Source organism: Furipterus horrens, unplaced genomic scaffold, assembly GCF_987537825.1.
Source record: "Furipterus horrens unplaced genomic scaffold, mFurHor1.1.pri manual_scaffold_4, whole genome shotgun sequence".
Taxonomy (NCBI): Eukaryota; Metazoa; Chordata; class Mammalia; order Chiroptera; family Furipteridae; genus Furipterus; species Furipterus horrens.
The window spans coordinates 150,159,263-150,177,853 of record NW_028327174.1 but is presented as its reverse complement, the minus strand read 5'-3'; the positions used below and the strand labels follow the sequence as shown (position 1 = coordinate 150,177,853).

General features: G+C 40.7%; 1 protein-coding gene across 2 annotated transcripts in view; it reads left to right on the top strand.

Annotated features, from left to right (window-relative positions):
- Window positions 1-3,388: 3,388 nt before the first annotated feature.
- RCL1 (RNA terminal phosphate cyclase like 1) overlaps window positions 3,389-18,591 on the top strand; it is a 69,579-nt gene continuing 54,376 nt past the window's right edge. The window contains exon 1 of one of the 2 annotated variants that reach the window (XM_090274134.1): window positions 3,389-3,728. In XM_090274134.1, coding sequence (XP_090130260.1) covers window positions 3,593-3,728 — 136 coding nt within the window. In that variant the 5' untranslated portion in view covers window positions 3,389-3,592. The remainder of the gene's footprint in view (window positions 3,729-18,591) is intronic. The other variant, XM_090274133.1, reaches the window with a different exon arrangement.

Below are 18,591 nucleotides of genomic sequence, written 5' to 3'. Positions count from 1 at the left end.
AGTGATGAGTATGATTTGATGGAGACAATTAATAAGCTATAGAAACTTAAGACAGTAGTAGAAAATCAGAAATGATGTAACATTTATGTAACAATGTTGCATTTGTGTGTTAGGCTTCAATTCACATTTGAGGTTTCATAATTATAAGTCATAGTTTTTCATAACTATGATATGATGGCTTAATGTTGGCAACTGGTGCCTAAAAATTCTCCTCTGAGTATTTACTGCCTGCTGATTATCCACTTCTCTTTTACTTTCACAATCAGTGAAGATATTTATGGTTGCCTCTAAAATAAGACTCTTGTTCCTCACCCTGCCCCTCTCCTAAAGACTCTGAAACAAGCACTCAAACTTTTCCAAATGTTATCAGGGTTTTTACTGCTAACAATTAGAGAAAAACAAATGAAATATCACAATCACTGGATCTCCAGGAGTTGGTAAAAGTGGGGTGTTGAGAATTTTTCTATGTGAACTGGGAAGAATCGATTTTTACTCTGGCCTCTAAGTCCAATGTCCCATTGCTGAGCCAATTTATCTTTATTAAAATGAAAGTATCTCTGGAAGTGATTACAAGAAAAAGTTTATGCCATCTATCATTTATTATGAAAGAATATGAGCAAATGAAAAATTTGTAATGGATAATTTCAAATATAAACAAAAGTAGAAAGAATTGTATAAAAATTTCTATATACTCATAATTCAACTTTTGAGCTAGTTGGCATGAGGGCCAAATGAGGTCGTATATAGAAAGCCTTTGGCTTAGAGCCTTAATCTCAGTTAGCTTTCAATACTGACTTCTGCATCAGTCAATGTTCAATTGAAGAAGCAGAATCATCAACTAGAGGTTTATTATAGGGATTTGACCTTATGTAATTGTGGCTAGTGGTTTCACTGTCTATGAGGCTGTTGTCTTTGTGCCTGGTGATAGAGCCCAAAGTCAGCAGGATGAGTTGGAATCTGCATATCTATCACTGTCTCCAAGCCTCCAACTTCAATGATGTGAGTGACCAGCAAAAGATGGTGTTCTTCATCATGGGGATAAATGCATAACTGGGTCAGCAGTTGGAGTTGCTAAGGTAGGATCAGGTGGGAGTTGAAGGTGCTATGGGCCTGGCTGCTACCCCATACCAATAAGGTCAGCATCAGATAAGTATGTAAGCTACAAAACAGCCTGGTACCCTAGAGTGACTTTTCAACATAAAAAATGTGTTTGTGACTTTACTTTTGTCACCCAAACCTCATGCAAGATATTTCTTGTGACTGGCCAACCCAGAATTATGCAGGGAAAGGAGTTTAGGAATATGTAGTTTCTGTTATCTATACTGTGTAACAAACTCCCCCAAACCCATAGCTTAAAACAGTAACAATCATTTATTTAGCTCAGGAATATGCAATTTGGGCAGGGCTCAATGAGGACAGCTCATCTGTGTTCCATAAGGCATCAGCTAGGGTGGCTCCAAAGACTGGTCAGAGGCTTGCTGGGGACTGGAGTCATGTGAAGACTCGCTGCTCCCATGTGTGGTGGTTGATGCTAGCTGTCAGCTGGAACAACTGGCACTCTCTCTTACTGTGTGGTCTCTCTCACATAGCAGCTGCACGGTAGACAGACTTCTTATTAGAGGGTCAGGATTCCAAAGATATATGATGAGGTGTGGGGAGAGAGAGAGAGAGAAAATGAGCAATATAGAGATAGAAGAAGAGGGAGAGGGAGAGAGAGAGAGAGAAAGAGAGAGAGAGAGAGGGAAGAAGGGAGAGAGAGAGAGGAAGCAGGGTTGCACTGAAAATAGTTAAGAACTGAGGGATATGAACAGAGGACTGACAGTCTTTGCTACAGAGGATATTAGCTGTTTTTTTATTTTATTTTATTTTTTTACGGCATTTGAGTATTTAAAGATTTTATTTATTTATATTTTTTAGAGACAGGGGAAAGGACAGAGAAATCAGTTGCCCGTCACATGCTCCCCAACCATGAACCTGACCTGCAACCCAGGCATATGCCCTGCCTGGCATTTAAACCAGGGACCTTTTGGTTTGCAGGCCAGTGCTCAATCCACTGAACCACACCAGCAGCACAGGTGGTTGAGTATTGAGAATGAAATGATATAAAAAACATCCACTCCTTGTGGGACGGCTGCTCCCCATGCTTTGGCAACACTCAGAGCAGGATTCAGGGGAGGACCCCAGAGGTCCTGGAGCTTTTAACATTCCCAAATCACCACTGTCAACTTCCTAAAAGGCAGTCTGAAGAAATGGCAGTAATAGTCATGGATTCCCTCCCTCCCTTCCTCCTTCAATGGACTTCAGGACTAATTCTCTTAAATTGTACCTATACCTCTAACAACTTGTCACCCTATAGGAGCTCAGACTTTCCAGTTGGTTCCTCACGACTGAGACATCCACAAAAGGCTAGCTACCCTCATTAATCTTAACTCAAGCTCTCACCCTTTCTAGACAGCACCACCCATGCGTTCTGGAATTCAGGATCTGGTGACATTGTCCAAGAATAGTTGTAAACCCACGTTATTATGATACTGGACTCCTAAGTTTGTGGTCATTTGATAGTTAACAGCATATCTTTGAAGGTTTTGAACACAGTCCAGACATAATCCAATTTTTGGTTAAGACTGTGGTGTGCACGATTAGAAGAGGACAGGGAAGAGGCAAAGAAGAGTGTGTGTTTGTGTGTGAAGTTATTACAATAACCGATTTTGAGGGACGTGAGATGGGGCGACCTGACTTGGCGCTGTGAATGTAATTAAGAGGCCGATGTGAAAGGGGCAAAACTTGATGCCTCATAATAAAAAAAGCAATGGCCTGGTGTCCGAAGACTGGAATCCTAATGAATGCTGCCACTGTCAGCTTCGCAATGTTCTTCGAGTCTTTCCCTCAGTGTAAGGTGGGCATGGCAGTGTAACGGGGGGGGAGCGAAGGGACAGCGCCAGCAATAAGCTCAGAACGATGTATGCAACAGGGTAAGCGCACCAATCTCGTTTTCTCCACTATTAAGAAAAAGCCGGGGGTGATAATACCATGCATATCTCAGTGGTTGTAGTGAGCACGTAGCAGGCACTGAGCCCCAGATCATCGCCTCCCCATCCTCCTACTCTGGGAGAGACTGCGCAAGCTGCCGGGGCCAGCGAGCTCCCACGCCTCTGCTCCCAGGTCATCCCCCCCAACCCCCGCACTCCTCTCCCCTTGCGCTGTTGCCGGGGCCCAGGCACCGCCCAACTCCAGCGAGGGCCAATGGCAACACAGCCAAGGCTCCGCCCAGCTCCAGCGGACCAATAGCAATGCCATGCGGGTACCACCCAGCTCATACGAGGACCGATAGAGGTGTGGCCCGGTGCGGGGCCGCCCTCAGCCCGGCGGGTAGGCAGGGAGGCTCCGCCTTGCTCCCCTCTGACCCGGTGTCTCGTTTCTGCCTCTTCCTGTTCCAAACCACGTGGACGCGCGGGGGGCTGCGGGGCTACAGGGCTGCGGGAGGGAACCCCGGTCGCTACTGCTGCCGTTGCCGCCGCCACCGAGGTTGCGTCCCTGCGACTGTCTTAAGTAGCCGCCCTCCGGCCGCCCACGCCTTGCGTAGAGTGCGCACATGGCGACTCAGGCGCACTCTCTCTGCTACGCGGGCTGCAACTTCTTGCGCCAGCGTTTGGTTCTGTCTACGCTAAGCGGGCGCCCAGTCAAAATACGAAAGATTCGGGCCAGAGACGACAACCCGGGCCTCCGAGGTAATGGCAGCTCGTGGGGTGGGCGCGAGGGCCACGGGGAGACCACACTGACATTCTGGGGGCCGACGGGCGGAGAGCACCGGGTCCCGCGGGCGCTTTGGGGAGGGCCAGTGGCGCGTCGCCCCCAAGCCCGAATGAGCCCGAGGCGGTGGGGGAGGCGGGGTCGGGCCCGGGGGCTGAGCTCAGCGGCGTGCTGCGCTAGGCGTCTCCAGGGCGCTGGTAGTAAACAGCTACACGTTTTCCAGCATTACGTGTTGCGGTAAATCTCAGGGTTCGTCCCCTCGCTTATCTTCAGTCCTCTTCCCCTTTCTATAAACCTCTGAAAGGACAAAAAACAAGTTGGACTGAAATGTGAATGGGCAGATGTAAAAATGGAGGGAGTTTGGAGAGAAAAGTACCACTGGTTGGTTCTGTGCCCTGTCCCAAAACAGGTCTCAGACGCAGCTGCCCCCTTGGACACCGGCTGTCCCTGTCGCCATGATTTCTCGGCTGTCGTCACACCTCCCGCTTGGGTGTGGATTAAAGAATCTTTAAAAATTCTGTTTTTTTTCCTCCAGCCGTGACTGTGATTGATGTGCATAAGACAGGAGCTTTGAGATAAAATTTTTAACAGTCACGGGCCTAATTGCCTTGACTTGAGTAAAGTGTTGGTGACAAGCGCTAAACTAGGCTTCCAAGCTCCCTTTTTGCCCCACAAAGGTAGCTAGATTAAAAGTAGGCCCTATTTGAATGTACATGAATTTAATGGCTCCGATTTTCAACTGGTCCCCTGGAATAAGACGCATACATTTAAAAGCTTCAGTATGGTTTATCCTAAATTGGGAGACTCAGTTAAGAAAAAAAAGAAAGAAAGAAAGAAAAGAAAAAAACCTATCAGCACATTGAAGAAGTCAGTTTGTGGTTGGTCCTGGAAGATTTCTGGGTCGTGTTGATGTGTTTAATTTTGCCCTGGCTCCCGTACTAGGTGGCCAGCCTGTTTCATCATCTGTCTGCATTTTCTGGACAGTTACATTTCTGCCTCTCTTGAATGGTGATTGGTTGCACATTAAGCTGAAAATGCCATGTCATTGATGGAGATACAGGATTAGGAAAGAAAGAACCAAAGACCTCCATACCATGGAGAAGAACCTTGACAGTAGGAAAGAAAGGCTTGTGTTGGTACATGATTGTTGCCCTTGCTGTAACTGAAGAAGTTAAAGAGGTACTGCTAGCCTGGTTTGTGTCAGGTGCTCTTCCACTCAAAACCTCTTGCCCTTATTTTGGGTCTGGCCCTTGGGCAAAGCAATTGCTTGGTTGGGCTACTTTGCGGTATTCCCAGCCAGCTCTTCCTTTCACGCCCTGCAAGTTAGCCTAGAGAACTCATTAGCTGGCTATAGTAAGAAGACAGGCTTCTATTTCTATGAATACTGGGCATAGCTTTTTTTTTTTTTTTTTTTAAGGAATAGAAGTATGAACTTTATCCTGCAGATTGGGATTTCTAATGGAAATACAGTTCCCATAAGCTACATTTTAGTGTTTGTTCCTTCACAGGTGGCCTCCACACTAGTGTTAAATGTTCCAAAGGATGTTTTCCTGCTTCCCCTCTCCACTCTTTATGAGCATCTCCTCACTATCACACACACAAACAGGGCTTGGCTACTTGACATTTTTCTTCAGGGGATAACTGGGGAAGGTAGTACTGGTTGGCAGATCTGCTGGTGTTTTTTGAGGAATACTATGTATAACATTATTTGTCTTACCTTATTAATATGCTAGGGGAAGAAAGAGGCCTCTTAAGTTAGACCGCCTCATGCTGGCTTCAGAGTGTCAAAAATCTTAGAGACATTGCTTAATTTCTTACAGAGGGAACTGAGATACAGTTATATACAGTTGGCCTTCAATATCCATGGTTTTCGCATCTATAGATTCAGCCAATTGTGGGTCAAAAATATTCAGGAGGAAAAAAAAATCCCCAAAAGTTTCAAAAAGCAAAACTTGAATTTGCCAATAACCAAGCACTATGCTGAATCCATGTGAATGAAGTGATACGTAGGCATACCCTGCTGGAGCCTACAGGCAAATACTGCACCATTTTATGTAAGGGACTTGAGCATCCACAGAGTTTTGTACCCAAAGGTCCAGGAACCAATCCCCCACAGTGGTACAAGGGATCACAGTACATGCCCACATAGATTTACATGGATATTTGCATATATACACATACATATGTAAGTATATGTGCATATACATATGTACAAATACATGTAGCCCCTGACATATGTTATCTGGTCATAATCAAGCAAGTCCTTGTGAGCTTGATTGAAGATCTAGCCAACGAGCTGTGTTTACCAGTCATCTTTTCCTTTCTCTCTCTTGTGCTCAGATTCTTAGAGTTGGAAGAAACTCAGAGCATTCCCAATAAAATCTTCAGCTTACATGCAAGAATTACATCTCTCAAAAGTGCTTACTTAAACATTACTGCTGTGTGAGCTTTGGAGGGTGTGGGTGGTGCAGTCATTCAGAAAAAGTTTATTGAGCCCCAATATGTGCAAGGCTTTATGGGGGTGTAAATGTGAGAAGTTGGTTGCCCCTCTCTTTAAGGAAGAGCTTGGCAGAGTAGCTTGAGTAACTTGAAGTAGGGTGGGCTGAATGTTGTTAAGGGGCTCCTTAGAGGTAGAGTGAGACGTCCATGGAGGTTATGAAGGGGAAGGCTCTCTGGATCTGCTTCGGGCCTGGACATAGAGGATTGAGGTGGTGGCTGTGCGAATCATTGTAGGTGAAAGAAACAGCTTTTAAGTCAAAGAATTCTTTCTTTTAAAATTATTATGTTGAGGGAAAATTCTTAATTTGTCATAGATGTAGTAGCTTGGCAGTTACGAGCTTGGGCTCAGAATTAGACTTAAGTTTGAGTCCTGCTTCTACTTTTGCTATTAGCTCTTGGACCTCTGGCAAATTCTTTAACATTTCTGAGGCTCAGTTTTTTCATCTATAAAGTGGGGCCAGTACTACTGACTTCATAGGTTTATTGTAAGGATTAAATGAAACAACACTTAAATGTCCACTGAACAGTGCCTGGCATATGGGAAGAAGTTTTATTATGTGTGCTTATACCAACTGGGAATAGTTCTGGTCTTTGGCATCTGAAATTTGTTCCCCAACCTATAAGGAAACTTTTCAGATATTTAAAGAGAATTATGATTTCTCTTTGTTTTCTCATTTTGGTCTAAAGGTTTCCTTTTAGGTGATGGCTTCCAAATATTTGTGTGTTATATGCATAATGTAATGAATGGTTCTTTACCAGGGGCAGTTTTGCTCCCCAGGAGACATTTGGCAATGTTTGGGGATATTTTTTGTTGTCACAACTGGGAGGCTACTCTTGGCATCTAGTGGGTAGAGGCTAGGGATGCCACTAAAAATCCTAAAATGCACTGGACAGCTACCACAAAAAGAATTATTCTGTCCAAAATATCAATAGTGCTGATGTTGAAAACCCAGACCTCCTGGACTTAATTGTAAGCCTTTTCTTTTCTCCAGTCCCTAACGGTTGGGAATAGCAGTATATGGTCCCAAGAAAACTGTGCAAGGATTCAGAAGGGGATGAGGCACAGCTCAGACTCTTGACTTCTGGTAGATCAATTAATCTCTTAAATAAAACTTCCAGTGCAGAGGGATTATAAATAATGAGAACTTCAACCCCAAACACATACGATCCTGGGATTGTTTTTATTACATAGCTTCACTCTTTTCTTAAAGTATATTTTATTGATATGCTATTACTGTTATCCCATTTTTACCTCCTTTGTCCCTCTCGCCTGGTACCCTCTTTCCCTCCAGCAATCCCACCCCCACTTAGTTCATGTCCATGGGTCATGCATATAAGTTCTTTGGCTTCAGCCTTTCCTATATTACTATTAACTGTCTATTTTTGTTCCTACCAATTATGCTTCTTAATCCCTGTACCATTTCTCCCATTCTCTCCTTCCCCCTCCCTGCTGACAACCCTCCAAATGATATCCATACCTATGGTTCTGTTCCTGTTCCTGTTCTAGTTGTTTGCTTAGTTTGTTTTTGTTTTTTAAATTCAGTTGTTTATAGTTATGAATTTGTTGCCTTCTTAATGCTCATGGTTTTGATCTTTTTTCTTTAAAAAAATTTTTTTTCTTATGCCATTATTTTATTTAATTTTTCAATTATAGTTTACATTTGGTATTATTTTGTATTAGTTCCAGGTGGTCTTTTTTCTCAATTAAGTCCCTTTAACATTTCATATAATAAGGGCTTGGTGATGATGAACTTCTTTAGCTTACCTTGTCTGGGAAGCACTTTATCTGCCCTTTCTTTCTAAATGATAGCTTTCCTGGATAGAGTAATCTTGGTTGTAGGTCCTTACTTTTCATCACTTTAAGTACTTCTTGTCTGCAAATTTTCTTTTGAGAAATTAGCTGATAGTCATATGGGAACTTCTTTGTAGGTAACTCTGCTTTTCTCTTGCTGTTTTTAGCCTTTGTCATTTTAATGATGATGTGTGTTGGTGTGGTCCTCTTTGCGTCTAGCTTGTTTGGTACTCTCTGTGCTTCCTGGACTTCTATGTCTTATTTCCATCACCAAATGAGGGAAGTTTTCTTTCTTTGTTTTTTTTTTCAAATAAGTTTTTGATTTCTTGCTCTTCCTCTTCTCTTTCTGACATTCCTATGCTTAGGATGTTGGCACTTTTGGAGATGTCCCAGAGTCTTCTTATTCTCTCCTTATATTTTTAAATTCTTATTTCTGCTATTTGTCTGATTGAATGTTTATCTTTTCCTTATCTTCCAAATCATTGATTTGAACTCCAGCTTCCTTCTCTTCACTGTTGGTTCCCTGTGGATTTTTCTTTATTTCATTTAGTGTAGTCTTCATTTCTTCCCTTATGTTTTTGTCATACTCAGTTATTTCTCTGAGCATCGTTATCACCAGTGTTTTGAACTCTAATAGGTTGGCTTTCCTCCATTAACTTAGTTCTTTTTCTGGAGTTCTGATCTGTTCTTTCATTTGGGCCATATTTCTTTTCTCCTCAATTTGGTAGCCTCCCTGTGTTTGTTTCTGTGTATTAGGTAGAGCCGCTTTGACTCCATGTCTTGGTGTACCTATTATGTTGTATGGGGTGCAGTCTTAGGCAATTGCCAGGGTGGGGCAAACTGCTTTACTGCTTTATGGTTCTGTATGTGGGGGAGAGGTCAGAGAAGGGATGGTGCCCCTGCCTGCTCAGTACTTGCCCTGTTTCCAGGCACTTCATTCACTTCCTGTATGCAGCTGGCACCCCCTCTAGCTGTTGATGCTGGTGGTTCCCAGAGTGGGTGGTTTTGCATACATTCTAGGACCTTGCGGGACCTTTAAACAAACTCCTGAGACTGGCAGTTTCTTCTGCCGCCTCAACCCCCACTGGTTTTTATAGCTAGAAGTTATGAGGCTTTACTTTCCTGGCATTGGAACCCTGAGCTGCGTGGTTTGGCCTGGGGCTGTGATCTCTTGATCCACTACACCTGAATGTGGGACTGTCCATTCTGCTTGCCATTGCCATGTCAGCGCTGCCACACCACGTCTTCTCTGCTCTGGCTTCCCATCTCCGCCCCGCCTTCCCATCTGGATGAATATGGCTTCTTTAAATCCTTGGCTGTTGGACTTTCATACAATTCTATTTTCTGGCAGTTCTGGGTATTTTATGTTTTGAGGTTAGTCATGATCCTTCTATGATTATGCTAGGAGGCAAAGTGCGTCTGCCTACACCCCCATTGTGATTGGAAGTCTTTGTTTCACTCTTGAGGAACATGAACAATTGTATTGTCTCATTAGACTCTTCCTGTCAGTGGGCAGGAACTAAATATGTTTTGGTTGTTGTTTTACTAAAGTTAAAAAAAAAAAAAAAGCCACAGTAGTTCAGTAAGATAGCTAGTGAAGTTGAACGTCCCCTGAGTCACAGAGCTAGAAAGAGTGCAGCCAACTCCAGCCTGGAGGGCCTGCTCTCCATCTAACCGTGCAATGGGCTTGTGTTGCAAAGCAGCTGTCCAAAACGCCTCTGTCTCTGGATTTCTCAAGGGCTGTGTCTTGCAGGGATCAGTTGAGTTAATATTTTCTTAAGGTGAGGTCTAAATGGAAAAATTTTTTCAGCAGAATGTAATTATTTAAAGTGAGAATACAGAAATGATGGATTTAGGCAAGAACAGTGGTTTAGTCGGTAGGACACAGGACTGCTACTACCCAAGTTCCTGGGCAGGTCACATGACCAAGCCTCACAGTCTTCCCTTGGGAAATTAGAGAGAGGAAGAATTTTTTGGTTTCGTTGGAGTGCTGCACTTGGCTTAACCAGATGAGATTCTGAAAAAGGAGGGGTAAGTGGAGTTTTAATCAAAAGAATCCTTTAAAATATGCTGAGGAAACATGCTACATAGTGCTTCTTTGAAAGGTAAACCATCTTTTGGTTAAACTGATGTATTGTTTTATGGATCAATCTGGCTGTTCATAAATTGGATCTCCTAAAAGGAGAAGAATTATAAGGGAAAACTGTTTTTCTTCTCTGCTCACAATACTTCTGACACCAGATAAGTGGTGCCTTCCCCCATTCCTCCCCCACCATTCAAGCAATTCTCCAGTTCTCAGGAGACTCCAACTGGGCGTCCACAAATTTAACTCAACTCTTACACCTTCTACATGGTGATAGTATCAGATCCCAAAAGTTAAGGACTCAGTCTCACAAGACTGCCCCCTACTTCAGATGCCAATCACAAGTCCTAATTGCAAGTCTGAGTCATATCACTTGTACTTCTGACCAACCAGCTGTGAATTGGAGGTTTCTATAATCCCCTTCTTGGTTCTGATAATTTGTTAGAATGGCCCACAAAGCTCAAGGAAACATGTACTTTCATTTGGCAGTTTATTATAAAGGATATTAAAAGGAATACTGATGAACCAGCCAGATGAAGAATTATATAGGACCAGGTCTGGGAGGGTCCTGAAGCAGGGTGTGCTACTTTTCCAGAACTTGGATTTCTTCCCCAACCTGCAAGTTCTAGCCTTATTCAAAAGTTTTTATAGGACTTAATCTCAGCGTTGGACACTCCACCCACCCAGATCAGTGGGTGGGGCTGAAAGTCCCAACCCTCTAGTCATTTGGTCTTTCTAGTAACCAGCCCCATGCTCCATTCTGAGGCTATTTAGGAGCCCCACACTAAGTCACTTCAGCAGCATAAATTCAAGTGTGTTCAAAAGGGGCTCCTGTGAATAATTTTTAAGAGTTACTCTATCACTCTGGAAATTTTTGAGAATTTTAGCTCTGTGCCAGGAAACCAGGACACAGACTGACTGTATTTCTTGTCGTACCACAAGGATGTACCGTTATGGTCTGGGACTCAGAGTTGTTGATAGATAAGCGAATTTGGGGAAGGTCGGTGACTTTACTCATGATAAGTGTAGATGGAATATTTTCTTGTTACTTAGGAGTCTGCCCTCTTGTTCCTCTATTGACTGTTTGCTTCCATGTTTTGATTATTAGCTCATCTTTTAAAGGCAAATGCCAAGAATCCTAATGGTCTATTTTCAGATCTGCTGTTGCTTGGAAGCTGTAAAATGCTACTCCAGATGAAACTATGCACAATATTTTTAACTAAACTTTTTATTTTCAAATAATCGTAGATTCATACACAGGTATAAATAAATAATACAGAGAGATCTGTCTGTATTTTACCCTATTTCCCCCAGTGGTAACATCTGGAAAAACTATAGTAATATAACTGCGATTTCGACATTAATAAGAGTGAAGATACTTAGCATTTCCATCACCACAAGGACTCTTCAAGTTGCCCTTTTATAGCCACACTCACTTTCCTCCTTTCCCATCCACTCCTTAACCCTGGCAATCACTAATCTGTTCTCCTTTTCTATAATTCTGTCATTTGTTTTATAAATAGAATTATACAGTAAGCAACCTTTGTGGTTGACTTTTTCCTCTCAGCTTGATTCTCTGGAGATTCACCCAATGTTGTTTTTTTTACCAACTTTGTTCCTTTTTATTGCTGAGTACCATTTCATTGCATGAAAGTGTCTCAGTTTTTGTTTTTATTTTTAAACCATTTACCTATTGAAGGACATCTGTATTGTTTCCAGTTTTTCTGCTATTCTGAATAAGACTGCTATAAAATTTTGTGTATAGGTTTTTATGTAGATATAAGTGTTTTCTTTCTCTGGGATAAATGTCCAGGAGTCCAATTGGTGGGTTGTATGGTAGTTTGCATGTTCAGGAAGCTGCCAAACTATTTTTCAATGTGGCCTTACCATGTTATATTTCCATTAGCAATATATGAATGATTCAGTTTCTGTACATGCTTCCCAACATTCAGCGTTGTCAATTTTTTATTTTTATTTTTTGAATTTTTATTAGTTTATTTGAGACAGATGACTATTGCTGGGAAAGAAAATCTCAGTGGATTGAGAAAACGCTTCTGTGTTGTCACTATTCTTTTTAGCCTTTTAATTATTTTTATTACTCAAAAAAAGCTTCATTTTTACTTGGCTTTCTAACTCTGTGCTTGTGCCTTCAATATTTTTACAACAATTTTCTGCTTCTCAATAAGGAAAGCATGCTTGATCCTGTAACGGACATTAGCACGCATGGATCCACCATAGGCCCCGCTTTTTTTTTCGTTTTAGACAACCTCATTAGAACTTTAGGTCTCACAGCACGAACTCTACAAAGTTGACCTGGACACATGCCACATGTAGATCTTGGTGCTTTCCCAACCTTTTTGGTGTAAAGATAAACACTTCTATTGCCAGGGGTTCAGGACAGCCTCTGACGGTATGTCAAATGCTGGATCATTGTAAATGCCTGTTGACACTATTCCCGGAAGAGCTGTTGTCGCTATTTTTAATTTTAGCCATTCTGATAATGTGTGTGGTGCTGTTTTGCAACTTAATTTGCATGTGTTTAATGGCTAATGATGTTGAACATATTTCCATGAGTTTATTTCCCATCAACACAGCCTCTTCAGTGAAATGTCTTCTCATGTCTTTTGCCCATTTTCTAGTAGGATTGTTTGTTTTTACTGTTAAGTTTTGCTATTTCTTTGCATATTCTAGTCCTTTGTCAGATATATAGTTTCCTAATATTTTATCCAACTCCATAGCTTTCCTTTTCATTCTCATAACAGGATCTTTTGCAGAGGAAAATATTTTAATTTTAATGAAGTAGAATTCATCAAACTACTTTTATTGCTTGTGTTTTTGGAGTCAAGTCTGAGAACTCTTTGCCTTGTCCTAGATCCTAAAACGTTTTTTTTTCCATTGAATGTTTTAAAAGTTTTATGTTTTACTCTTGTTAACTTTTGTATAAAGTTTAAAACTTAGGTCAAGGTTTTGTTTTGTTTTGTTTTTGCTATGTATATCCAACTTGCTCTGTATATGCATTTGTTGATGGTTCTTTTTCTCATTTAATCACTTTCATACCTTTGTAAAAAACCTGTTGGACATATTTGTATGAGTCTGGGTTCTCTATTCTATATCACTGATCTGTATGTGTATATTCCTTTGCCAGTGCTACACAATCTTGATTACTGTACCTGTATAATAAGTCTTGAAATTGGGCAGGCTGATTCTTCCAACTTTATTCTTTTTTTTTGTGATTATTTTAGGTATTCTGGTTTCTTTGCCTTTCCATATAAATTGTGGAATAATCTTGTCTATATCTAGAAAATATCTCGCTAGAATTTTGACAAGAATTGTGTTAAACCTGTATGTCAATTTGGGGAGAATTGTCATCTTCACTATATTCAGTCTTCTGACCCATAAACGTAGTCTGTCTCTCCATTTACTTAGATCTTTACCAATATTGGTAATCTTCAGCATACAAGTCCTGTTCATATTTTGTTAGGTTTAAATTAAATGTCACTTTTTTCAGTGATTATAAATGGCATAGGATTTTAAATTTTGTTTTCCATGTGTTTGTTGCTAGTATATAGAATTGCAGTTCCATTTTTTGCATGTTTTTCTTGTAACCTGCAACTTTGCTGAATCTACTTATTCTATTTTTTGCAGACTCAGGATTTTTTGAGTAGGCAGTCATGTTATCTGCAAATAGGAGCAGTTTTATTTATTCTTTTCTGAACTTTATACCTTTTTATTTCCTTTTTAAAAAAGATTTTATTTTACTTATTTTTAGAGAGAGCAAGGGAGGGAGGAAGAGAGGGAAACATCAATGTGTGGTTGCCTCTTGTATGCCCCCAACCAGGGACCTGGCCTGCAACCGAGGCATGTGCCCTGACTGGGAATCGAACCGGTGACCCCTTGGTTTGCAGGCTGGCACTCAATCCACTGAGCCACACCAGCCAGGGCTATTTCCTTCTTATTGCACTCACTAGAACTTGTAGTACTATGTTAAGTTAGAGTGATAAGAACAAACCTTGTCGGTTCCTTATCTTAAGAGGTAAAGTGTTCAATATTTTGCCTCTTAAGTATAATGTTAACTGTATATATTTTTAGATGCTTTATTATCAAGCTGAGGTAGTTCTCATAATTTTTGAAGAGGCTTATTTTAATTTGTGATTGAGTATTATATTTTGTCAAATGCTTCTTCTGCATTAATTGATGTGGTCATGTAATTTTTTTTCCTTAGCCTGTTAATATTAGTGATACCCCTTTTCACTCCTGATACTGAAGGTTTATGTTTTCCCTCTTTTGTATTTGCTAATATTCCTAGAAGTTTGTTAATTTAAGAGTCAACTCTTTGTGTTCTTTCTTCATTTTCTTTGTTTCTTTTTTCCTCCCTTCCTCCCTTCCTCCCTTCCTTCCTTCCTTCCTTCCTTCCTTCCTTCCTTCCTTCCTTCTTTCCTTCCTTCCTTTTTCCTTTCTCTCCCCTCTCTCCTTTCCTTCCTTTCTTTCCTCACCCAAGGATATGCTTGTTGATTTTAGGAAGAGGGAGACAGAAATATCCATCAGTTGTTTCCACCTGTATGTGCCCCAACTGGGGATTGAACCCATAACCTAGATATGTGCCCTGACCTGTGTATAGGATGATGCTCCAACCAACTGAGCCACTGGGCCAAGGTCTCTTTTTCTTTCTTAGTTACATTTATTTTTGCTCTTTTATTATTATTATTTTGCTTGCTTTGGGGTTTTGACGTGGGGTGTAAATTAGTGGAGACTTTCCCTTTTCTAATGTATGTATTTTGTGCAATAAACTTCCCTCTCAATAGTGCTTTAGCTGTTTCCCACAATTTTTGATATGTCATATTTTTTAAAAATTTCATTTATTGACTTTTTTAGAGGCGGGGGAGAGGGACAGACAGACATTGATTTGTTGTTCCACTTATTTATGGATTCACTGGTTGATTCTTGTATGTGCCCTGACTGGGGATCAAACCCGCTACCTTGGCGTATTGGTTGAATTCTCTAACCAACTGAACTACCTAGCCAGGACGCTATGTCATATTTTAATCTTCATTCAGTTCAATGCGTTTCTTTTTTTGGTGATCTCCCCTTTGAACCATGAATTATTATTTGTAAGTGTGTTTAGTTCCCAAATGTGGGTATATTTTTCTGTTATCTTTATGTTGATTTCAGTTTGAGCCCAATGTGGTTGAAGAACATGCTGTGTATGGTTTCAGTTATTACAGATTTGTTGAGGGTTTTTTTTCCCCCCTTTTATGGACAAGATATGGTTTATCTGGGTATACAAGGTCTGTCTAGAAGGTATCCAGCAGTATTATATGAAAAAGAGACATTTATTGAAGAAGATACAAGGTACAAGAAACATTGTACATAGGACAGTGATGCCTCAGTCCCCTTCAAAGTAAGCACCTTGGGACCTCACACAGTTCTCCCAGTCGCCATCAGCTGCCCCATCACACTTTCCTGAATCTCATGTCTGAAATCTCTTTTTTTTCAAAGGTGATTTTAGTTTTGGGAAAAGCCGGAAGTCACAGGGTGCCAAATCTGGGCTGTGTGGGGGCAGAGTCACCTGAGTGATTTGGTGTTTTGCCAAAAAACTACATGAGACATGATGCATGAGTGGGCACGTTGTCTTGATGAAGCTGCCAATCACTAGTTGCCCATAGCTGCGGCCTTCTGAATGATTTGCATACTTTCTGCGGAGGAATATTCAAGTTTAATGCCAAATTTGATGCAGACTTGTTGCTGTACTTGCTCACTCGTTTTGAATGCAATGGCCACACAGTACACATGCTCACTCAACAATTTCTACCACCCCCACTGACTAGTACAATGAAGTCGTCATTGTTCATGCATGCTCATTCCAGTCCACTCTTCTTGGCTGCCAGGTTACATCTGTGTTACACAAACTGTTCTCATTATATTAACAATGGCTGGACTTTTTCCAAACAGACCTTGTATGTTCCATGGGCAATTAGAATGTGTATTTTGCTGTTATGGGTGGAATGTTTTACAGACACTGATTAGGTCGTCTTCGTGGTATTCTTGGGTTCTTATTTGCCCTTCCTGGTTTTCTGTCTAGTCAGTGATTTTCATTTGGTGTGCTGCAAGAGGCATGCTGGTGTGCCATGAGAATTTTTAAAACATGCAATACCTGACTGTTTAGTCAGGGGCGTTGACCTCTTTGCCCTTAGATTTAGATTGTCAAAAAAAAAAAAAAAAAAAAATACAATGGCCAACACAGTAATAGCTGCCTGGTGTAAATGAATCAAAATCATACCTATTTTTTTGGGTCAGATTTGCAAAAAAAAATATTTTTTTTGGTGTGCCACCGAATTTTAGTAGTTAATTTATGTGTGCCACGAGGTTGAAAATCCCTGGTTTAGTTATTCTGTTGATTATTGAGAGAGGGGTATTAAAGTCTCCAATTATAATTGTAGATTTGTCTTTCTCTTTTCAGTTTGGACAGTTTTAGCTTCAAGTATGTTGTAGCATTGTTATTTGGTACATCTAAGATTGGTGGATTGGCGCTTTTATTATTACATAATGTTGTTTTCCTTTGTCTAATATTTTCTGAAGTGGAAGAAGTGCTCTAGTGCAGGGGTCCCCAACCCCCACGGCCCAGTAGAGGTCCGTGGCCTGTTAGGAACTGGACACACAGAAGGAGGTGAGTGACAGGCGAGCAAGCAAAGAGCAAAGCTTCATCTGTATTTACAGCCACTCCCCACTGCTTGCATTACCACCTGAGCTCTGCCTCCTGTCAGTTCAGCAGGGGCATTAGATTGTCTTAGGAGCCTGACCCCTACTGTGAACTGTGCATACGAGGGATCAAGGTTGTGTGCTCCTTACGAGAATCTAAATCCTGATGATCGGAGGTGGAGCTGAGGCCGTGCTGCTAGCTCTGGGGGGCAGCTACAAATACGGATTATTAGCAGAGAGGTTTGGCTGCACAGAGACCATAATGAATCAATTGCTTGCAGACTCATATCAGAATCCTATCAGTGAGTGGCAAGTGACAATTAAGCTGCATCTGGTGGTAGGTGATAAAGCCATCCCCCCATCCCTGCCCCTGGGCTGTGGAAAAATTGTCTTCCGTGGAACCTGTCCCTGGTGGCAAAAAGGTTGGGGACTGCTGCTCTAGTGAATTCTGGCTAGAGAGCTTACCTCCTCCCAGTGTGTTTGTAAAGAAAAGGAATGGAACTGAAGAGTTTGCATAGAAATAGGAAACTTGAAGGGTGGTAAAAACAGCATAAATCAAAGAGATAAGGTGCCCTTATTTTTTTTCTTTTACAGGTTTTTATATAAGCAAAGCAAAATATATAGGATAATTTGAAGGTGTGGGACAGTAAAAGTAATCTTCAGTGTTTGTTATAATAAAGGAAGCAGCAGTAAAATTTTTTGTATATATATCCTAACATACTTCTGTTTCTGCAAGATAAAATTCTAGGTGTAGAATTGCTGGGTCAAAGACTATTCTTTAAAAAATCAAACTGGGAATGTGGGGTAAAATCAAAGTATGTGAAAGTTGCATGCTTAATTGGTAGGATGATTTTTTTGCTTAATTTATATTTCTTGTTTTGATACCTTCGGTCATTTTTTAAAAATATATTTAATGACATTTCTATCATGGTAAATTGGAGAGATGATTCAGATTTTTTTTTTTTTTTTTGGATTTTTAAAGGTATTTCTTGGAACTTTATTATTCATTTTTAAAAATAATATTTTATTAAAGTATACTACACATTAAGTACACAAATTTTTATATAAATGTTTAGCATGATGAATTATTGCTAAGTGGATATACCCACGTCAAGAAATAAAACATGACCAGTGCACCCCAAAACCCCTCTCAGGCTTGCTGTCTCTCACACTGTTTCTTCCTGTCACTAACATAAACAATAAGTTGACTTTTTACACAGACTAGGTTTTTAAAATATTAACCATAATTTGAGTGTGTTGTATTGTGTGTGTGTGTCTGGCTTCTTTATTTCTGTTTTGTGTTTGTGAGATTCTTCTGTTGCAGCAGCAGTAGTTTGTTGTCTTTGCTATATTGTGTTACTACATTTTAAAATATATTACAGTTTATGTATTCTAAGTTAAAGTGTTACAAGTCACACTATTAAGAGTATGACTTGTCTTTTCACTCTCTTAATGGTGTCTTTTGATGAACAATAGTTACTACTTTAATGTAGTCCAGTTTATAAATCTTTCTATGTTTTTTAAAGAAATCTTTGCCTACCACAAATCCATGAAGACGTTCTTCTTGAACTTTTTAAGGCTTCTATTTTTATTTTTTATTTTTTAAGTATATTAAGTTGTTACAGTAGTCCCAATTTATTTGCCCTTTGCCCTCCTCTGCCCAGTACCCCCCTTCCCTCCAACAATCCCACCCCCCTTAGTTCATGTCCATGGGTTGTGCATATACGTTCTTTGGCTTCACTCTTTCCTATATTATTCTTAACTTCCCCCT